We start from the raw sequence: 23,782 nt of genomic DNA on the forward strand, positions 1-23,782 counted from the left end.
TTTGCTCACACTTCTGGTTTAGATAGAATTACAATAATTAGGGTAGTTTGCACGTGATACGTTTTCAGTACATTTCCGACAATTCAAGTCGATCAGACAATTAGTTATTGAGATATCGCCAGAATACTAGAGGCATTTCTGATTAGCTGAGAAATGAAGAATGGCTGCTGACACTATATTAGTTTTTAATGAGATATTTCCCGTATTCCCTGGGGCGGCTGGCCGGCTGAGCCGCCCCAACTTTTTAGGAACTGATCGAAGTTCTTGGTGATGAAAGTTTAGAAATAAAGCTAGAAAAATTCTCATCGGCAACAAGAGTTTTACAAAAAACTATTAGTTTTTTGATTCATAAAAACCCAGCAGCTATTATCTTCGGTGTACAGCAACAATTATGTTTCTTTAGTTACATTTGCTACAAAAACTCCACGTTTTGAGAGTGAAATAAGAACTATTCACTATATTTAATTTCTGTTTTTTCATTGTTTTCCACAAGCTTAGAGCATCAAAGTGATATTTAATTCAAAAGAACTTGGTTCCCTTCTAAGCGCTTTCACAGTCGATGGAGAGTCTGTACTATGATCTAGGATCAGGGCACCTACTTGTATGTACAAGACTCGGCTTACTAGGCCTCAGTCAATAGCTCAAACGAATCCATAACTTACCTCAGTATGTGGCTGAGAAACAGATCTACTAGAGCTTTCTGAAGTGATGCTCCATGCGGAGTCATCAAACTGTCCGAACAAGCTAAAAATAAACAGGAGATCAACTCATGTACTCGCAGTAGGAAAGGATATACTAGACTACTATGATGAAAATAATTAATCATAATATTATTATTATGATTATAATCTGCGGTAAAATTCTTTCTAGCGACAGGTGAACGCATCGTATAAAATCAAAAAATCGAAGGTACTGGAGAGATAACCCACTAGATACTATGTCGCCAGAGTCTACAAGGGAGATAAATCAAGAATTTCTCATGGCAACACAAGGCAGATAAATCTATGATTACCTATTTCGACTGAGAGCTGTGTATTTGCAGTAAAGGATAGAGGAAGCAATGCATAGCGCTGTAGAAATCAATGCCAGTATGACGACAGCAGCGACCAACCCCTTCTTATTATCAGTCGGTGTTGGAGTTTGCATGTGGCACAGTTTCTATAAAATAGGTCATGCAAACATACTTGCACTTCATGATAAATAAAAAATGTTAAAAATAAAAAGAATAACAATCAGGTCAAGACCGAAACCGTGGAAATATTTACATGGTAAGATAAATCTCGATAGTAGAAATGCTAATCTGAAGGTATAATACGCAATCCTTCAAAACTTGCCAATTCAAAGAAATGTAAAATTTTACAGAACTTTTAGCAGATGCAATGTAAAACACGTGTAAATGGAGCGATGTTCAAATTTGACTATCATTATGGTGCTTGGTCAGAGTATATAAACACAATGCAGACAATGTGAACATATTCAGAAACATGCAGAAGTAGGTTCCGTGTGCTCATCAGAATAAGGGTTGAACTGTTGGATACTAATCGGGTATGAGTAAAAACCTGATGGATCTCTTCAAATATTAACTTGAGGTGACAAATTTATAATGCATTATTTTTATTTATCATATTATTTGTGATTATAACTTAGGAATATGAAGCAGTGATCTAAGTGTCACTCTACGTTGAGAGGCTGCCACAACTGTCCCGAATTCTATGTTATTGCTATGCTGCTGCACCCTACATGGCATGTAGCGCAGTAATGAAGACATAAGACTGCAAGTACATGAGAGAGCATTTGCTGCATGTTCTTACATGTTCCTTTGTTGGTTTATACTTCCTAGCATGAAAATAGCAAAAACAGTGTACAGTCAAACATGGATAACTCGAACTTCACGGGACCGAGCAAAACTGTTCGAATTATCAGAGCGTTCAAGTTATCAGAGCACTGTCACAAGTCCATGTATTTACTTATTTATTAGTATATACATGTACATATACAAATTATAATATAAATCAAAAGCACAAATGGCTTGTTTCAAATTAAATGCTTCTAATGTAAAGTTTAAAACGTTTTTATCAAAAAGTATAGAGATTTTTCTATCACTTGAGATTGGTTTGTTGTTTGAGGTGATGTTATTGCCAGGACGTTTTTTAAATTGACATTGGCAAAACTTGATCGTTGTTGAAATTCTAAAAAAAAGACATCTTTTTCTTTTGAGCGATTTACCCACGATCAATTTTGCCAATTCTTCTTGAAGTTTATGCAAAGATTACCTCACTTTACCTTGCTTCCGAAGGGCGATCGCTAAGCGGATGTTTGGTATAAATCAAATTTCACCAAACCTTTAGAAAAGTCGTTGACAAAAATATTTTGCCGATGGTGGTAATAACGACGCTTATGAATTACGAAAAGATGAGGTTTACCTCTATGGCTTGGAATAAAGTGATTTTCTAAAGCGATAACAACCGTTTCGGTAGCCGTTGGGCAAAAAACAGTTCGAGTTAACAGTGTTGAGTTCGAGTTATCTATAGCAATTTATCACTACGTGGGAACGGACCAAAGAAACCGTTCGAGTTAACCATGTGTTCGAGCTATCTGTGGGCGAGTTATCCATGTTTGACTGTATATTGTAATTTTTCCAAATTTTTTCATTAAAAATGACGCAATTCCTTTTTAACTACAGAAACTTTACGAGAGCAAATTAATTAATTTAATTAATTAAAATAATTAGAATTAATAGATACTATAATGCTAGAATACAAGTAGCTAAAATCTAGATGCTAAAAATGTTATAAGGCTATAAATCGCATTTGCGACTAGTTATGAAATGATATGGGATGCCATGTGTCTGTGTTATCATACTGCCATATTATAACATATGTCATGTTATCATATGTCAACAATACCATGTGTATGACAGTGATGAACTTCATCTTATCTTTTGAAAGTTAATTACTCCGAACAACTCATAGAACACAATATAACAAATCATCTGACTACACTTTTTCATCCAGATGTGCATAATCGACCGGAGGTCAGCAGACAGCAGCAGCCATGCCACCTACTAACGGAGACGACTTTGTCATAGAGACTCCACTCATGAGACTCTATTACCCCAAACCAAGGAGCTACCGATACAATATCAAGGGAAGCAACTCCCGATTGGTCAAACTTGAAAAGGTTTGTAAAATTGTTCTAACCATTCTTTTGAGTTATAGATGACTAGAAACGTTGTGCTACACAAAGTATAGTAAAAATGAAGTTTAGTATATTGACAATCGACCTATAAAGTGTTATCAAGTATTCACAGTAACATACAAACAGAGTTGCATCCCTCGGTATAGGTTTGTAGCAGAACCAGATTTTTTAGGACGAGAAGAATTCAAGATACAAGATAAGACAACAATGTGATGTCAAGGACTGACTTTAACATAAGTCTGGTCTCTTCATCTAAATTGAATTTCAAGGAAAATACTGCCAGAGTCAAACAGTACATACATGTATGATCGCTACTGAACAAACCCGACTTTAGAGTTATCCTTTCTCAGTGTTACAGACAAACATTTACAGGGAGCTCATTTCACACAATAGTCTTCGACAAGCTCAAAAAATAAATTTCACTGGTTTTCTTGAAAAAAACATTCCCTCTAAAATTATAAAATAACTAGCAGGATTTACGTAAAACCCTTTCTATAAAATGATCAGACTGGAACAAAAACATGAACCAGAATATAGGTTTTGCAAGGCATATTTACACACAATCATGATGGTGTGTGTGCGCGTGGGTGTGTGTGCGCGTGCTTGCGTGTGCTGTATAGGTAGTGAGATATTAGCTACACTATAAAGATATCATTGCTTTTGTAAAATAAGTCTGCCATCTTTTACTACTATTAACTGGGTGAACTATCATATCTAGAGAAACCTTAGAGGCCGACAACTTTAAAAGATCATTTCATTGTCTGGAAGAACCTGGTAATATCAATCCAAAAATGTCTAAAATCTTCTTTCGACAAACATTGTCAAAGGAACTGTAGCTAGAACTGAAAAGGAGCAATAAAGCTAGATCTGGTACCACGTCAAACTAGGCCTGGTTCACTCTGTATTGCAGTATTTAGGGGTTGTCCCCTCAGCGACTATTCATCGACTATATGTACCACAGATCGATGGCATCACTGAAGCAATGCAGATATCTCGGGAAACATTGCCAATATTTCCGATAATTTGCTGTTCATCCATTAGTCTGTATAATGTGCACCACTTCGGCAATGGTGATTGGTTGTCGCGGATTGCCTGATCTATAATTTAATCCACAATAGTTGCTGCGGCCTTAGTATTTCATCATTTCAGCGACGTCATTGTGTAATGAGAATGCTATATCACAGACTATTTGCCGATGTAAATGCAGATGGGTTTGTGATAATGTAAAAATTTTATCACAGACGATCACCAATGCATAGTGCACTTAACGCTGACATACCGTGAGATTAGGGAGAACCAACCTTTAGGCAATACCTTACCAATGCATTCCTGTTTCACAATTGTTGTTTGACTAGCTGCACTACCCGGCATTGCCCAGGTAATAAAAAAGTCCAGACAGAAAATTGATTTGTATTTAACATATAACAACATTTACTATTCTAACTTTCAAACTGCATATCATGAGAGAAGTGTTTTGTGTAGTTTAAATAAAATAAGAGAAAAACGAAAATAACTGTAAAGGTTTTCAAACTTTGCCAAACAACTATAACTTTTAAGCTGTTAGCCTGGCATATTGCGAATGGAAAATTGAAGTAAGCTGCTAGGCTTCTAATGACGGTATTTTATGACATTGCGTCAGCATTGTTGTCCAGCTACAGTTATTTTAATAATAGCTATAGCCAGAATGCAGACAGACATACGACATACACACGGACATACTTTGAGAAATATATATATATATATATATATATATATATAGATTATTCCATGAAGAGCCTTAGAAGCACTATAATACACCAAACTCAGAGACAAGCCATCAGAATAAAATAGGTAGAATACTCAAAAGTAAAATCTTACTGCAAGTTAAAGATATCACTGAACTGAGGCTTAGAAAGCAGGCTTACACAACACTGGCTAATCTTTTGGTAAAGGAAGCCATCAAAATTAGCCTGCGCTTCACCTGCTAATCCCAATGATCTGTAAAACTTGGATGTTAATGGGAACTAATGCTTAGCTTTTTCTGTACAAAACGTTTTAACACTGCTGAGCCTGGATGAAAGATGATTAAGGCAATCAAATTTCAGACCTTGGCTGTGTAGTTTCGCTTGGTTTTTTACTGAGAAGTGAAAAATGGCTGCCAACAGAACATTAGTTTCTGATGACACACTTATTAACATTTTTAGTAATGAAGCATCAGAATAGACAAAACTAGAAAGCCCCTTTGCTTTGGCAACAAAAGCTTTACGCTAAAACCATTTATTTTTCTAATAACAAATATATACACTCTATCAGGCTCCGTGTACTGCAATCATTAATGCTTCTTTGGTTACCTCTAAAACAATCACTTCTTTAAAGGTTTACTTGCAACTTGCAAGCCGTTTTGGAAAGAGATTCTAATCTACGGCGGTTTTGCGATGACGGCGATTAACTGTTTGTTTTTTAGCTTTTAAGAGCTTGTAATCACATTTCCACATATTTTGCACCTACAACCCAGCAGAGTAAGACATGGTGAATCTTTTCATACCAAATAACTGTAATGGGAATTTTGTTGCAAGTAAACCTTTAAGAGATTGTGAAAAAACTATTTACTCTCTTTGATTTCTGTTTTTATCATCAAGTTCTACAAGTTTGGAGTTTTTGCGTGCCAAAGGAATTATGCTATATCCAAGTGCTTTCACAGCTGATGGAATGTTGTTAATGTGGTCCAGGATGAGGGTACCTGCCTGTATATACAAGTTATGAAGTTTTGACAAACAAAATAACTCAAAAACATGAACTATTATAACATAATGCAAATAGTAAACGTTGTGACACTGTCAAAAGCAACAATATTTTGTGTCGTGTCAAGGCTGAGCACTGATTCTAAGATAAGATGTTTTGGCAGACAAAAGCCAGCAATCGGCAGCAATGCTGCTGCGAGAGTACACGAGGTAGACTAGAAAAGTTCCAAGCCCTCGTAATACAAAAAATTGCTATAGTTTGAGTGTTTGATAGAAGCAAATATCTCGAGATTGAGTATTTGTAAATACTTAATGTCTAGCAAACAGAGTGATAAGATCGGACTGCTGACCATATCGCTGGCAGATGTATTGTAGGCTTCTGACAAGAGCATCAAAGGGGCGACCAACTTAAACAAGCGCGAAACAAGAATACTGCAGGTGGTCTTGGAGTCACTGAGGGCGGAAGAAGAGGCGTGGGCAGGGGTCATGGCCGTGAAGAGGCAGAAGGTAATTCTGGAAGACCGACAGAGGCAGATAGCTCACAAGGTAGTTACCATTCATGTTTATATAGATTAAAACTAAAAAAGGGCAGGAATTTGCTAAATATAATATAATATAATAACAGACGAATAGAAAGACTTTTTATTAAGTAAAATTTTTAAAAACTCGTTCCAGGTGTAATAGTTAAGGATATTCATGCTGACTTCATATTAGTTCGCTGCTTGCTCGTTCAAAATGTGAAAAAGGCACACATCACCTCATACAATATTGATACAAATTTATCAATTATACATTGAATGAGAAATGAACTTGACTGACTTAATAATCCATATTGACAAATGTAAGTACATTTGGTAGCCTCCATTTTGACTCGCAATACACAGGGCAGCGACCGCAGTAATGAGTTTCTTATTAGGAGTCAGCGAAACACGCCAATGAGTCTCCTTTATTTTAATGATCAATCCTGCATGTGATTAGCGATAAAATTACATAAGATATTAAGGGAACAAACGGAGAAACTAACTGGCAGGGTTAATCGCCCTCAATGTCCATGTCTAAAATCAATTTAAAAGCATTGAGGTTTGTTTCACATTACAATAAAAGCTATTATACAGGGTTATCCAGTGTTTTGCTTTTGAAAACCTAGTCCTGTGATTGTTTGCTGTTTAAACACGTGAAACTCAAACATGGCATGGGCACAAATTAGTTTTCATAAGCACGGAAAGCTGATAGCTAAGAGATACCGCTGAGAGTAATGCTATAGTAATGGAGATAAAAGGGACTACTGCTGAGAGACATGACCCGTATAGGATCAGTTATGGCAAGGTAAGAGACAGATAGTTTGCATTAGACACTACGAGCTTGAAAACCTCTGACTTCCTTTAACAGTTCAGAGAAGAGAGTTTGACTAGAGGTTATAAGGAATCAAAGTGTTGACTGCGTATTTCTCAGTTTATTGTAAAACTATTGCTGTCACGGCTCTGTATTAGCTAAGATGTCTTCATGTCAATGATTTTTAGCCTTAGCACAGAAACAATTGTGGCTAAACTCTACCTCGGCCTTGATCAAGGCCTCAACTCTAGACTTCCTATATGAGAAGTTGTCTACATAGCCAGGATTATCCCACAATTATAATAGTGACCATCTCTGAATGTAGTAACACCCACAAGACCTCCTTATGATGAAACATCAATGAATTAATAGGTGTTTCGATGGTAGAATAGAACAGATGTAACGACAGCAGACAGCTCAACCTCGAGCTCAATCGTTAGTGCCGAGAGATTTTAAAGCATGAGGCAGGGACTGAAAGAGCTTTTGTACTAAATCATATGGAAACAAGATTATTAGACATGATTTCAATATTTACATGGGTGGTTATGGTATAGCCATAAACAAAATAATGAAATTCATGGAACTAAGGCGCTTGGGCGGATCCAATATTGATTACCTTTGATTAGGATTTACTGGTAATAACCCAAGACAAGTAACCGTAGACGGTAATTAAATCAAGAGTTGTGGCACTTCCATAGAGCCTAAAAACCAAGAGGCTCCTATAATGAAAATTATTAAATGTTTAGTAATGACTGGCTAGCACTGCCAAATGAAAATGTCATTTCCTGTTCAATGCTTTCATATTGTAAGTCTCATTACTGGCTCTTATTTCTTTAGGCTTTGCAAAACTCCTTGAAACAGGGCTTCCTGTCTCTCAACCAATTCCAACACAGCGGATTCAGGACGAAGGTCGTAGCAGACATAGAGAAGGAACTATCCCCACAGAAATTGAAGAAAAGGCGGCTCGAAAAATTAAGCAAAGGGTCGTTGGCTGAAAGCGTTGCTCTATGCGAAAGAAACTCTGCTATAATGAAAAACCCGGCGACTTTAAGGAGTACAACACTGTCAAACCCTAAAGAACAGAAGAGGAATTACTTGATGCCTATAAAAGAGAATATGTCCGTAAGTTCTCCAACCATCAACATACCGACAGCGGAGTCAAGGTCAGTCAGCTACTTTCAACAGAGCGGTGAGGCAGCGAGAACGCCTGCTAATACGACACTCATTAGTAAACTGCAGGCTACACCTAACCTTAGCTTTTCCTTCAGTGAAGACGATTACGACGAAGGGGGGTTCACCCCTCGTCCTCAACCAGTAAGCAATGAAAATGTTTTTAATAAATTACCTAAAGTGCCATGCATCGGTAAAGAGTAAGCAACATCCGTTAAACCATACTCACAAATGCTATCAAGTGATTGGTCAAAAACCAATGATATGCAATTTGATTGGCTGATAGAAGGTTGTCTGCAATAAGATGGGTCCCAGGTTATGGGTGGATAAACTGGTTCAAAGCTAAGGCTTTGCCATCTATTTAAGTCATTTTTATATTTTAAATTGTATTCTATATATACACTGTATTTGTCATAAAAAGTATTTCAAGTAACTGCTTCATGGTCCTTATAGATATATAATAAGATATCGACGGCACCTTTTTCATGTGTAATGTTTTCCAACTGATGCTATTTAATAACCCTTTGTGATTTGGTCAGCTGCATGTATATCTTAGATCAAATACAAGCACATGGTCCTGCATATTGTAAAAATCGTATTGCATAATTGCAATATTGCATAATTGCAATATTGCATAATTGTAATATTGCATAATTGTAATATTGCATAATTGTAATAGTGCATAATTGTAATATTGCATAATTGTAATATTGCATAATTGTAATATTGCATAATTGTAATATTGCATAATTGTAATATTGCATAATTGTAATATTGCATAATTGTAATATTGCATAAATGTAATATTGCATAATTGTAATATTGCATAACTGTTATATTTCATAATTGTAATATTTCATAATTGTAATATTGCATAATTGCATAATTGTAATATTGCATAATTGTAATATTGCATAATTGCATAATTGTAATATTGCATAATTGTAATAATTCATAATTCTGCATTTACTGTAACATGATTAAAACTTATCATTAGCAGAATTTGATTCACTGATCGAGGCAAGGTCAAGGCCACAAAAATGACTGACATCTACAGATCTTGTGTTACATTTACATAATCTGAAAGAGTTGCTAAATAGACTGCCAATTAACAAGCCCTCCTCAGTGCAACGGTTAGAAATAAAAACTAGTGATAGGCTTATCCAAATGATTGACTGAATTGTACAAGTTCTGGAAAGTTCCATACATGAAATTTCACCGATCCTCGAATCAAGAACTTAACTGGTGAATGTTGAGATCTTATGTAAAAATAACGCTGGTGGTTACGCCAACATATATCTAAAACTGAACATCACTCCATTTGAAAATCGGTCATTGATGACAAAATACTTGGAAAACTGTGAAGGATGTTTTTCTTTCGGTTTTCAAAGAATGACTGAGAGAATAGAATAGATCTTCAAAGAATAGATTGAGTTGTAATTGTTGTAAGTGATATCTGGTATGTGATGTCTGGTAAGTGATATCTGGTATGTGATGTCTGGTAAGTGATATCTGGTAGGTGATAGAGATGCTCCAATTCTAATTTTACCAGCCGATTCAGATACTGATCCGATATACCGATTCTTATTGAAAAATAATCCGATTCAGATCTTTTGTGATGCATAGATAGTTGTTAATTTTACTATACAAATATAATGCAAAGAAAATATAAATATTGATGTATTTACTTGTTTGTATTTATGGAAAAAAGATATACATGTATATATATTCACATACTGACATACCGTGCATCTAGTAACAAAACAGCCCATGTTTCTTGTAATCTGCTATTAATAATGGTAATTACTGTTAGTAGTACAGCTTTATCTGTGATAATGAAGTCTGTCTCCTACTGCTGAATGAACTGATGCACCTGTACAAGTTTAGAGCAAATAAATGTTTCTCTAAATTACCGTTAGTGATTCAATTATCTCAGTGAGACGTCCTTATCTTCCATCACTAGCGATGTAGCCAGTCGTACTGAAGAAGGATTCACTAGCCACAAATGATGGAGGACAGGGTAAATACCGATAAGCCACTGAGGTTATTTTATGCGATGCAAACGATACATCATTTCACCAGGATCAATAGAGATAGATAACTTTACGCCTCGACTACTCAAATTACTTTCGTAATGCTAGTACATTGAAATATTACAACTCATTCTTGTTTCCCATCATTGGGTCTCTTGTTCGTGATTGGCTGCAATAAATCATATCGCTGTAATTTGGAAATACCGCACTTGGTGATTACGTCCTGACTAAAGCCAAAAGATTCCTCAGCTGTGTTGATGTTTATCGTGCTATAGACATGAAATAGATTGTGTGACAGGCCTGGAATTCATTAGGTAAAAGTAAGGAACTTGCAGCTGATGATTTATTATTAGTGTAGCAGGCTAAAATATGGTTTTCTGCTAAAAAGTTGATCTGCAAAAAGTATCTGAAGTTTCCGATTTTTTAAGAAAAGATCGGCCGACACTGATTCAGATAATTAACACCCATATCGGCACCGATACCGATTCCGATATTGAAATCGGGGCAACTCTAGTAAGTGATATCTGGTAAGTGATATCCGGTAAGTGATATCCGGTATGTGATATCTGGTACGTGATATCTGACTGCTAGGGAGAACTTAATGATAGTCCACCTACTGACTACTATGAACAACTTGATGATAGTCCACCTACTGACTACTGTGAACAACTCAATGTTAGTCCCCCTACTGACTACTATGAACAACTCATTGATAGTCCACCTACTGACTACTATGAACAACCTAATGATAGTCCACCTACTGACTACTATAAACGACTCATTGATAGTCCATCTACTCAATGATAGTCTACCTACTGACTACTAATGATAACTCGATAATGAATCCCTCACTGGTATAACAGCATGTATGTAATGAATCACTCACCGGTATAACAGTATGTATGTCTACGTAAGTGGAGAGATCGTCCTGGTCACAAGACTTGTTAAGAGATTTAGTCGTGTAACCACCCTCATACTTGCTCATCGAATCACTCAGGTCGGGCGTACACTCGTCTCCAGGCAGCTTGCGATACCTACAACACAAAGGCTATGGATATAAAAAGATACAGATGTAAAACAAAATAGGTCAAACATAAGGGGTGGTCGCACAAGAGCCGAAACGAACTAAACGACGCAAAACTACGTTGGTGTCAGTTGTAAACTGTTCGGCCGAAGACATTTCTGGCAGAAACGAACCATTTTGGTCCTGCTCGAAACTTTGTGGCCGAACCCCTGCTCTTATTGGCTGGTTGAAATTCTAGCGAGCACGCGTCACATTTTTCCTTACATGTGAGAGCAAAGTTAAAAAAGAAATGGGACGATCTTTTTATTTTGATAATGGAACCACATGAAGGAACTTACAACCAGGCTCACCCGGACTACATCAAAAATATGGCGTCATTTACAATATTTGGTCCTTCATTTCGAATGAAATGGGAGCACATAACTATATAGAATTCGTTAGTAAATTAGTAAAATAATTAAAAGACGTCATCCATTGCCACATGAAGATATATTGTAAAAGTATTTTGTCGGGCTTTACTCAGGCACAATGTAGCTTGTGATTGTGTTGCATAAATGTAAGATGTTGCAGTTAAGTTTTGCATAAATGCATGAGAATGAATAAGGTTTTCTTTCGTGTAGAATAAAATTAATGTGTCATATTCATCCTGATGAAGTATCGGTGACTGATTTATTTATGTAAAACCACAGTACTATGATAAAAGCTGTTTTTGTTTGTTATGTACTCAGCATAGAAAAACATTCATATGTTAACAAAAAATATAATTTTGTTGATGGGAAGGGTTGGCAAAATCTTTGTATCGAGTGATTTATTTTGAGCAGCTGAACGATCTTCTGATAAATCTGCTGCGTAATTATAATTAATAATTGTTCCTCAAAGTTTTTTGTTTACAATAGAATTATTTAGCTCAAATACATAAAATCTACCAATGAAACAGTGTTCTGTATCCATGCATATGGTATCTAGGAAGTGAAGTAACTTCGGATGCCGTGTGACATGTGGCTTAGCCGAACCGAACCAACTTCCAAACCGTAACAAACCTAAGTCAGTTCGGCCATCGTGTGACCACGGCTTTACTGTGATCCTATAATTATTATGGCTAATAGAGATCAAAATCGAGTCCGAAAATTAAAAAATCCTGAAATAATTTCAACTCTCAATTGTTTAACCCATTAGCTCCGCTGTTTTTGCAAGTTGTGAGTCAGATAATGTAAAAAAACCGCCTATAATTAAAGTATTTGGTTCACCGCGTTGATGCACCTTAAACCATGGCCGAAATCGTCTCGCTTATTTATCTTTGCAATAGTAAGGAAAGTGCGGCAAAGAAATCATGTGACTGAGACAATTTTTGTGAATAAGCCCCAGACATGAAACTTTTGAGAAACAACTACCTTTGTTCTGACCAGCAATTTTTTCTAGTATTTAATCCAAGAATAATAGCTTGTTATCTGCTCAAGCTTTAGTTGAATTTGTGTTTACCGGTGTCAACCTCTCAGTGTGTTAGAGATTATACAACTGCAACTACAGTCATAACTAAACTTCTTGATCATATCTACATACAAATTTTATGACAAACAACGGAAATTTTCAGACAGCTTTTCAACATAAGTAATTCTGGACATACAAGATCCAAAGCTTGTCAAAATTGTTTTATAAACTGGTACATATGTATGCAGTTCTCCTGTACATCGCTTTGTTAAATAATATTACATTAAACAGTGCTTCATGTCTTCTTTTTCAGTCTCAAAATCCCAGATCTCAACACAGCTGTGCATGCTTTCCGTATAAATAGATAGATAATTAAAACTAAGAGCAAACATTTTCAAATCAACTTCCTAAAAATCACAGAAAAGAAAGTGAAAGTGAGGTGAAGAAATGAAAGTCTAAGATGAGTGAAAACAGATAAGTCAGCCATGATAATAAAATTAGAAAAATTATTACATATAAAAGACAAAAAAAAACATAAAAATTAGTTAAATTAATTTAACAATTTAATTAATTCCATTCCTAATTAATTTATTAATCAGTTCCTGAATTAGACATCTCCTCTGTAGCCACAATTACACCTCAATTCTTGTCTTTGGTGTGAAAACAAAGTGACAATAAAAACATAATTTTACTATTTATTACGTTAATTGACGTCTTACATATAATTTAGTGCTTTACCTCTAATTTATGATATGTAATGCATTAATTTTATTGCCATGTGTCCCGACTTTAAGAATTTATACCTGCAAGTATATGAACTATTGGTGATTGATTTTTTAGATATTGTGGAACAAATTAAATCAAATACATGTACCCTGTATTTGCATGAGCATATCTGCTTCAAAATACAACCGCTTCAGAATACAAATAAAATATCAAAGCTGATATCAAGGTTTGAGTTCATTGAAAAATCTATGATGCACTGAGGTTGGCAACTCCATGATGCACTGAAGTTGGAAAATCCATGATGCACTGAGGAAGGAAAGTCCATATTGCACTGAGGTTGGAAACGGTCAAGTGCAAGGTATAAAAACAAATATAAGTACAGAGAAAAAATTTTCTGATTTTTATTGCTCAAATATTCATCGATGTTATGATTGAAAACAGCTAATCTATTGATTGTATTCCAATATATTGACAAACTGGTAAAAGTCTCCCCCCTCTCTCCCTTTGGTTGGCTATGACATCATAATTAGCATATAACAAACACAGCCCAACTATTTAAAACCGGAAGTAAAGAATGAAAGACTTTAACAATGACAATATGTAGGCTTGAAGTTTTAAAGGCAGTGAATAGCCTGAAGACCGGTACATGCAGTACAGAAACTGAGTCTAAGCATCTTAGCTGCATCCTCAGTCAGTTAAGAATACCAACCCTGATGAATCCAATGAGAAGGCATTTCCATCCAAGCAGTACGTGACAGTATTATTAAACTTCTTGTCTTTAATACAGTTATTTTGAGCATCCTTGACATAGCCATAGTCACTGTAAAACAACACAGCCAACGAATCTGATATGCTTCAATCTAAAAGGGTGAAGGCGAGAAAGAGAGATTTTTACAGAATTATAGCATAAAGCAACGAACTTGTTAAATTATTACAGTCAAGTCAAAATATATGTATTGTTAAGCTATACTGTAAGGCAATTTTACTGAGAATACAAGCATGCCAAAGATTACCTGTAGTTGTCTACCCATGTGCTGAAAATGACAAATGTGTCGATGTGACAAATTTTTATTAAATATTTGTTGCTTTTGCTAGCTTTGACATTTAATGCAGTTTGAAAATAACTTTTCAAATTTCACAGTAAATAATTTATTTAGTGTAAATGTGTTTTACACTAAATAACATTTTAGCAATTGACAGATTTTGACAGATGGCGGACAAGCCCTTTTACAATAAACTCTAAATCTGCCATTGCATTATATTATTAGTTTATCTTTTGCCATATTATTTATAGTATCCACATTTATTATAATCTAGCTCCAAGATATGTCACAAATGATTTGTTTTTGTTGCAAAAAAGGACATTCCGACTAAATGCAAATCTACATCATATTCTAACGAATGATCTACCCAAATATTTTGCATCTTCCTACTTCACCAGATGCTGGGGTAAATGTTTATTTTACTTCAATTAAAGGTTTCAAGATCTCTCATGTTTGTGTCCTCATTTCTACAGCTCGACTCATTTCAATTTACTTACTTATGAACAAAGAGCATACATGCAGAGAGTCATAAGGCAGAACAGAGTTTTTCTCAGTTGTTCAGAATCAGCGCCCTCCCTACCAAAACTCAGAATTAGCGCCCTCCCTACCAAAACTCAGGATCATCACCCTCCCTACCAAAACTCAGGATCAGCGCCCTCCCTACAAAAACTCAGAATCAGCGCCCTCCCTACCAAAACTCAGAATCAGCGCCCTCCCTACCAAAACTCAGGATCAGCGCCCTCCCTACCAAAACTTAGGATCAGCGCCCTCCCTACCAAAACTCAGGATCAGCGCTCTCCCTACCAAAACTCAGGATCAGCGCCCTCCCTACCAAAACTCAGAATCAGCGCCCTCCCTACCAAAACTCAGAATCAGCGCCCTCCCTGCCAAAACTCAGAATCAGCGCCCTCCCTACCAAAACTCAGGATCAGCGCCCTCCCTACCAAAACGCAGGATCAGCACCCTCCCTACCAAAACTCAGAATCAGCGCCCTCCCTACCAAAACTCAGGATCAGCGCCCTCCCTACCAAAACTTATGATCAGCGCCCTCCCTACCAAAACTCAGGATCAGCGCCCTCCCTACCAAAACTCAGAATCAGCGCCCTCCCTACCAAAACTCAGGATCAGCGCCCTCCCTACCAAAACTCAGGATCAGCGCCCTCCCTACCAAAACTCAGAATCAGCGCCCTCCCTGCCAAAACTCAGGATCAGCGCCCTCCCTACCAAAACTTAGGATCAGCGCCCTCCCTACCAAAACTCAGGATCAGCGCCCTCCCTGCCAAAACTCAGTATCAGCACCCATCCTGCCAAAACTCAGAATCAGCGCCTTCCCTGCCAAAACTCAGAATCAGCACCCTCCCTGCCAAAACTCAGGATCAGCGCCTTCCCTGCCAAAACTCAGGATCAGCCCCCTCCCTGCCAAAACTATTTTGAAAATATCATTGTTAGCTGCTTTGACAATCTTCCACCTAATATCAGTTCTCTTAGCAGAGAAAGGTAGTTTTTTACTTTCAGTACCACTTAACAGAGAATGGTTTGAATATACGTTAAACCTTTTATTTGATTTTAGTGGCTAATCTCTGCCTTGTTGTGTTTTATGATTCATGTACGGCGTAATGTGGAATGCCTTGTTGTGTTTTATGATTCATGTACGGCGTAATGTGGAATGCCTTGTTGTGTTTTATGATTCATGTACGGCGTAATGTGGAATGCCTTGTTGTGTTTTATGATTCATGTACGGCGTAATGTGGAATGCCTTGTTGTGTTTTATGATTCATGTACGGCGTAATGTGGAATGCCTTGTTGTGTTTTATGATTCATGTACGGCGTAATGTGGAATGCCTTGTTGTGTTTTATGATTCATGTACGGCGTAATGTGGAATGCCTTGTTGTGTTTTATGATTCATGTACGGCGTAATGTGGAATGCCTTGTTGTGTTTTATGATTCATGTACGGCGTAATGTGGAATGCCTTGTTGTGTTTTATGATTCATGTACGGCGTAATGTGGAATGCCTTGTTGTGTTTTATGATTCATGTACGGCGCAATGTGGAATGCCTTGTTGTGTTTTATGATTCATGTACGGCGTAATGTGGAAAATATTTTCTGCTTGAACTTATTGACAATAAAGAAATAACCATATGTATAAACTGACCAATTTAGAAGTTACATAAATTTATTTCCAATGACATATCGAATTTTGAACACTTCCAACTAATCAGTGCACCGCTGTGTTTTACTTGAAATGAAAATTACTTGTATGATAAAATACATTTGTTCCTACTACTTAGACAGCGCAGTGATTCTGCTGTGCTGTCTGCTACAAGAGATTCTGTGGCTCCAACCAGTAATGCTATGTTTCAATTAATTATTGGCGTCTCCACAGCATATCAACAAGTTTGCTCTCTCATACCAAAATTTCTGTCTAATGATTGCACCTCCAGTTGAGTTTCTAGATTGATGAAACAACTTGTCTTAAATTAGCAGTATTCCATAAAAAATTATTCCATAGAGATTATTCCATAAAGAATATTACATAAAGATTTAAAAGTTACTATACAAATAGTCTTGCATAAACAGATAACTATATCAAGTGTATTTTCATCATCATTACTATTATTACTAATACTACCCATTACTTTAGAATCCAGTCTATATGAATATTGAGACTTTAAGGTTGCAAAAAAACTCCATAACAACTGATGCTAATAAAAGTAAACCAAAATACACAAAATTTACTTATGAACCTATTTGAAATTTTGAAATTCAAAAGAGAATCAAGCAAAGTACATTTTTCTATTTTTACTGTAAAAAATTAATAATTTACACATATGTAACTCAATAGCTTAAAAATAATAATGTATTTTTATTATCGCACTTGGAACCAAAAAGCAGCAAGTCTAGGCAGCCTGTGCCTGAACCAAGAAAAACAAGAAGGAGCGTCTCACATATTCGAATCTTTAAACGTCAAAACCTCTATTTGAACACCACCTCCATTTGACTATCTTTGATCTTTATGAACCCATAATATCAAGTGATCAGTAAAAAAGCGTTGACAAAATCGTATTAACAATGAACCGTTCACATTAATAACAATCAATTATGTCGTTGTCCAACTCCAAAACTTTTCGCAATTTTCGTTAAAACTTTGAAAGCCACACCAAAGAATTAATAAATAACGGTCTCAGGCTAATAGTAGTTCATTGTTTAACGCGGTCTTAACACTTCGATGTACATATATAAAAAACAGTTTGCAAGTTTTGGGCCAAAGGTTATGCTTAGCGAGCAAGACTTTTACGCGTTGCATTTGGGCTAAATGCAGCGTGTGAAAGTTTTGCTCTGCCGAAAAATTGTTCGGACACAAATACCGACAAGTTCAGCAGTGCAGAATAAGAGTTGAGGTCAGAAGACACTGTGGAAGATACTGGACAACTAGAAGATGTTTTGTTATATCAAAAGCAACAATCAGAACGCAGCTATCCGAACAAACGATGGAAATATTTTGGTTTTAGAAACGTTAATTTTTGTTTCTGCATATAACATAAGTGTGGTTCGTTATATCACTTGTTCATGAGTATATATTCGTAGCATTTGGTAGATTATCATTATATAATTTATAAATTTGCAAACTTATAGAATATCATTTGATAGCATCATTGCAGTAATCTGATCATACAATTGATCGACGCTTGTAACTCCTCTTCTATTGCACATAAAAAGCTAGTTTTAGCTGCCAACTGTAGCAAACATATCAATAAGTGCAATGAGCTTTTATGCAACATTGTTAGATATAGTTATAAAATAAAAATATGCCTTCAAATTTAGAATGAATCAAAAATTGCAAGTGCCAACAAATTGCAAAAAAGACTCAGGCTATAATATCAACGCAGGTCAATTGCAAGAAATAGATATTAACTGGTAGAGATATTTTTCGACTTCTCAATGCATATTTATTAGATGTTTGAGAAGTTGGAGGTAGGTTAGCAGATTTAATGCATCTAACAGGTTTAATATCGTTCCACCGGAAAAAGAGAGCAAAAATCATATAGGCGACATACCCTTCACCTGTAAAAGGGTTGAATTTATCTTCCAAAAATCTGACGAGCCATTTGAAAACACAACGTCAGCTTAAATTTTCATGCTGCCTCCCATTGATCACCAGTATATAATAAGGTTAAAAAATTAAGCACATGATGCTCAGTTAGAAACTACGGTATATTGAATACGGTAAAACAGACAGACTGACATCTATTCATATCTCTGTACAAGCAGCAATACTACAACAATGATAGTAGAAAAGGTCAACTTGAAAAAATACAGGTAAGGTCAACCTACCATTGATAGTCATCTCTCTCGCATGTGCAGTACTCAACAGTGGGTTCAACATTGAAGTCAGAGTCGAGGTAACACCTGTAATATTAGTACATGCAGTACAGTCATACCTCGACATAAGAGCTTAATGCGTTCTGGGACTCCTATGTCAATTTACTTGTGTCTTAAAGCGCTATTTCCTATATAAAACGAATAAGTAGAAATTAATCCGTTACCATATTATGAAAAACCACCTAAAGAGAATATTGCCATGGAAAACGTGTTTTAATTGTTATAATTCAGTACCTACACAAATAAAGTAACAAATAGCCGTTTAGTTGCTATGATCTGCAATAAAATATAACATCCCTAAATACATATAATTATTTTTTGTATGAAATTTTAAAGCTATTCAATCTTACCATGATGTCTTTTTGATGCGTTGATAAGAGCGTTTTTGTCCGAGGTAACACCTAGCATTGGCATCCCAGTTTTCCATGTCCGCTGATGCTGTCAATGGTAGATCAATCAATATCAACGCATCAAATAGAGGTAAATCACAGCAAAGTGTATTCACGAGTGACTGGCTACCTCACCATCACCATCTACTAGAGATTACTTACTGCACGAATTCTGCAGTATTTTCTTAAAGTCGACATCTAAAATTTCCCAGGTTGTCTGCGAATTGTTACGCAGGCCATGTCCAACAATGCCAAGCTGTAGAGACTTCTGCCCAGGTTGCGTGACAAGAGCTAAAAATGAAGGATAAAGATGATGCAAGACGTTACCTCGATAAATTAAAAAAATAAAAAGATTTATTTTACTAAAATGCAACTCGGGACAAACCCTTCACGTTAAAGTCTTTAAGAACAGCGGTTAGATGCACAGAGTACCAGCAGGTGCCCTCATCCACTGAGAAACGTATATCCTCGAGAGGGCGATTCATAGGCAGAGCCTGCAAGACAGCGCCGCTGTCTTCCACCCGAATGTGATAAGCTCCAGACAAATCACTGATCTGCAAAAATGTAAGAGATAGAGCGGAAAGAAATGATATGCTAGATTAGTGCGCTGTGATAAGTTACTATTTAAGTGAGTGTACACGCATACAACACAACGCGAGTCGTAAAGCAGAACAGAGTTTTTCTCAGTTACTAAGGAACAGCACCCTCCCTGCCAAAACTCAGGATCAGCACCCTACCTGCCAAAACTCAGGATCAGCACCCTCCCTGCCAAAACTCAGGATCCACAATATAAGAACTACTAACTTAAATAGGAACTATGGTATCTAATAAACTCACTTCGTCATTAATTGTAAGAATTGTCCTCTTTTTAAGGTCTTAAGACAATTTTAAAACTTGACGACGTTTAAGAAGCACGATGAAGGGTGTCACAAAGACAGCACTTCAGGAAATTTAACATAGCGAACAGCCATGACTGCTGGCATAATAATGCTTGAAGAGGGATCTCACTGGCCCAGAATATGAGAGTCATTTATGTCTTTTGGTTTACTTTTTATTTATTTTCCGTAATTTTTAATTAATATTTGTGCCCCACAAAGAACTGAAGCCACTAAAGCTGCACTATAAAATAATGAGGGACTACTGTACAGCTACCTAACAAGTCTTTATTCTAATAACGAGGGACCCCTGTACAACTACCTAACAAGTCTTTATTCCAATAACAAGGGACTACTGTACAACTACCTAACAAGCTTTTATTCTAATAACGAGGGACTACTGTACAACTACCTAACAAGTCTTTATTCTAATAACGAGGAACTACTGACAACTACCTAACAAGTCTTTATTCTAATAACGAGGAACTACTGTACAACTACCTAACAAGTCTTCATTCTAATAATGAGGAACTACTGTACAACTACCTAACAAGTCTTTATTGTAATAATGAGGAACTACTGTACAACTACCTAACAAGTCTTTATTCTAATAACGAGGAACTACTGTACAACTACCTAACAAGTCTTCATTCTAATAATGAGGAACTACTGTACAACTACCTAACAAGTCTTTATTCTAATAACAAGGAACTACTGTACAACTACCTAGCTAGTCTTTATTGTAATAATGAGGAACTACTGTACAACTACCTATATTCTGTTGGTTTGTTCTCATTGACAACGATGTAACTTCTGACTTGGTCTCCATTGGCTCTTATTAGCAATGAAGCTACATCACCACTATTATACTGCTCTACACATCAGTGTTACAATCCTCTGTATACACATGGCTGTCTCTTTTACAGCCGCAACTTTATTACGTATAAAAGTGTTGGAAAGCTTACAAGCTGATAACATTTGTATCTAATTGAAGTTGTACCTAAGTAACTTACCTTTTTCCACGTGTATCCACCATCACCGCTGATAAATACTCCAGGTGTCTTATAGGTATAGCTAAGTTTGCCAGAGTTATAGGGTATGCTTGGACCCAGTACACCTAAAAAATACATCATTACAAATACTTTCCGATACTACTCCACAAACTCAGTATAAGTACTTATCATACACTCTGGCAATAGTCTGTGTACACTCTGGTGGTAGTCTATGTACACTCTGTTAGTACTCCATATACTCTCTGGTAGTACTCTATAAACTCTCTAGTAGTACTCTATAAACTCTCTAGTAGTACTCTATATACTCTCTGGTAGTACTCTATATACTCTCTGGTAGTACTCTATATACTCTCTGGTAGTACTCTATATACTCTCTGGTAGTACCCTATATACTCTCTGGTAGTACTCTATATACTCTCTGGTAGTACTCTATATACTCTCTGGTAATACTCTATATACTCTCTGATAGTACTCTATATACTCTCTGGTACCCTAGGACACTTATATTTCGCTAGTATTTAGTTTCGTGAGTAGCACACAGAGTAAAATTTCGCTGCAACTTAATTTCGCAGCTCTGATGAGTGCGAAAATATAGTGATGTGAAAATAAATACAGTGGAACAAACAAATTAGATTCCTCAGGTCCGGTCCTCTAGTAAAAAAAGTTTTTATATTTGCGACTAGTTTGTATTTGTAACCCGCAGGTATAAATGTATGGCAGAAATCGATAATTCAACGTGATCGCTTGCTGCCATTTGTTTCTTGGACTATCAATGACGTCTCGGTCCTTTCCTTCGTGAGCGATATGGTACCAATATTAGATCTCAAGTATTTATAGCAAGCGATGGCCATGGCACGTTTTGAGTTCACAATATTTCAAATTTAAAAAAAATCAAATACAGTACATGTCTCATAAAAAAGAAAATAGATAACAACCAACATCACAACCAGAACGGTATAACATGGTTGGACCTGGTGAGGGTTGTTATCGTTTTTGGTTGGCAGTAAAATTCATCACTACAATAAGTATTATTTAATTGTATGACTTCACCTACCAGACTTTCATCCTCATCAGTTACAAATTCGGTGACTAAACTGATATCATCATCTTCTTCGTTTGTCTTGGCTTTTCCAAAAAAACTTGTTATCTTAATTTGCTTTGCCATGCTGCTCATTCGGTGTATTAACGAATTTACTAGAAATTTCCCAATGAGCTCAATCACACACAAAATTATCTGCATTTCTAATATCACGATTTTGTTGTGGATATCAATGAACTACAGGGCCGTATTCCCTTGGACAGCTGGCCGGCTAAGACGCCCCAACTTTTTAGGAATTTCATAGTCCAACGGCTATAGAAAGGTTTTTATCGCTGTAGAATATCACTCTATTCGAAGCCATAGATACAAGCATCAACTTTTAGTAGTTCTTAGGCGTCATTATTATCTTCATCAGCGGCAAAATATTCTTGTTAACGACTTTTATAAAGGTTTTCAAAATATCAAGTTTTAGCAAACATCTGCTTGCCCATATCCTACTTAATGAACTTGAAATAAAATCGGCAAAAATGATCTTTGTTAAAACGCTTAAAAGAAAAAGATGTCTTCTTTCTGAGCTTTTTAACTGCATACAAGTTTTGCCTGTTTTAATTTTAAAACGTTTTGTCAGTCACATCAGCTAAAACAAAGCGAATCTCAAAAAATAGAAAATGTTGATACTTGCCAATAAAATTTTTTAAAACTTCACGTGAGAGGCCCGGCTGAGGCCCTACATAAGAGAAACCTGTTGGGAGCTTACAGCACCCCCCCTCCTTCTCCACACCCCAGATGTTCATAACTAGTCGTCTAACATTAGCCCCCCAACTTGCAACCAGTGAATACAGGCCTGTGTAGAACATAGCTATTTAATTTCGAATTTTCGCTAGTTCGTTATGATAGTTTAGTTTCGCGCATGAATTTTTCGCGTGATGATGACTCCGCGAAAACGCGTAAGTTAGATGCCGCGAATACTTAAGTGTCCTAGGGTAATACCCTATATATTCTTTGGTAGTACTCTATATTTTCTCTGGTAGTACTCTATGTACTCTCTGGTAGTACCCTATATACTCTCTGGTAGTACTCTATACACTATCTGGTAGTACTCTATATACTTTCTGGTAGAACTCTGTATCCTCTCAGGTGGTTTTTTATACACTCTTTGGTAGTACTCTATATACCCTATAGCAACACTCCTTGCACAATATCAAGAAACTCAATACGCTATCTTAAATCACTCTTTATATGCTCTAAATTGATACACCCCTAGACTCACCTTGCACAATGATTAAACCTTTGGCACTTTCGCTACTATGAGGGCCTTGGGCGAGCGCCGAGCTATTAGACTTTTTGTACTCATCAATCAGGAATGCCCCGTAGATTTGTAGCATGCAGTCAGCCTGCAGTAGTGTAAAA

General features: G+C 36.4%; 1 protein-coding gene across 1 annotated transcript in view; it reads right to left on the minus strand.

Annotated features, from left to right (window-relative positions):
* Window positions 1-23,782, minus strand: part of LOC137391012 (sortilin-like) — a 52,850-nt gene that overhangs the window by 2,717 nt on the left and 26,351 nt on the right. The window contains exons 10-19 of the mRNA XM_068077344.1: window positions 23,643-23,766; window positions 21,334-21,437; window positions 19,831-19,999; window positions 19,608-19,736; window positions 19,407-19,494; window positions 19,009-19,083; window positions 14,341-14,451; window positions 11,340-11,487; window positions 1,013-1,158; window positions 663-744 (exon numbers count right to left, since the gene is read on the minus strand). Of these exons, the coding sequence (XP_067933445.1) occupies window positions 663-744; window positions 1,013-1,158; window positions 11,340-11,487; window positions 14,341-14,451; window positions 19,009-19,083; window positions 19,407-19,494; window positions 19,608-19,736; window positions 19,831-19,999; window positions 21,334-21,437; window positions 23,643-23,766 (1,176 nt within the window). The remainder of the gene's footprint in view (window positions 1-662; window positions 745-1,012; window positions 1,159-11,339; window positions 11,488-14,340; window positions 14,452-19,008; window positions 19,084-19,406; window positions 19,495-19,607; window positions 19,737-19,830; window positions 20,000-21,333; window positions 21,438-23,642; window positions 23,767-23,782) is intronic.

Source organism: Watersipora subatra, chromosome 3, assembly GCF_963576615.1.
Source record: "Watersipora subatra chromosome 3, tzWatSuba1.1, whole genome shotgun sequence".
Taxonomy (NCBI): Eukaryota; Metazoa; Bryozoa; class Gymnolaemata; order Cheilostomatida; family Watersiporidae; genus Watersipora; species Watersipora subatra.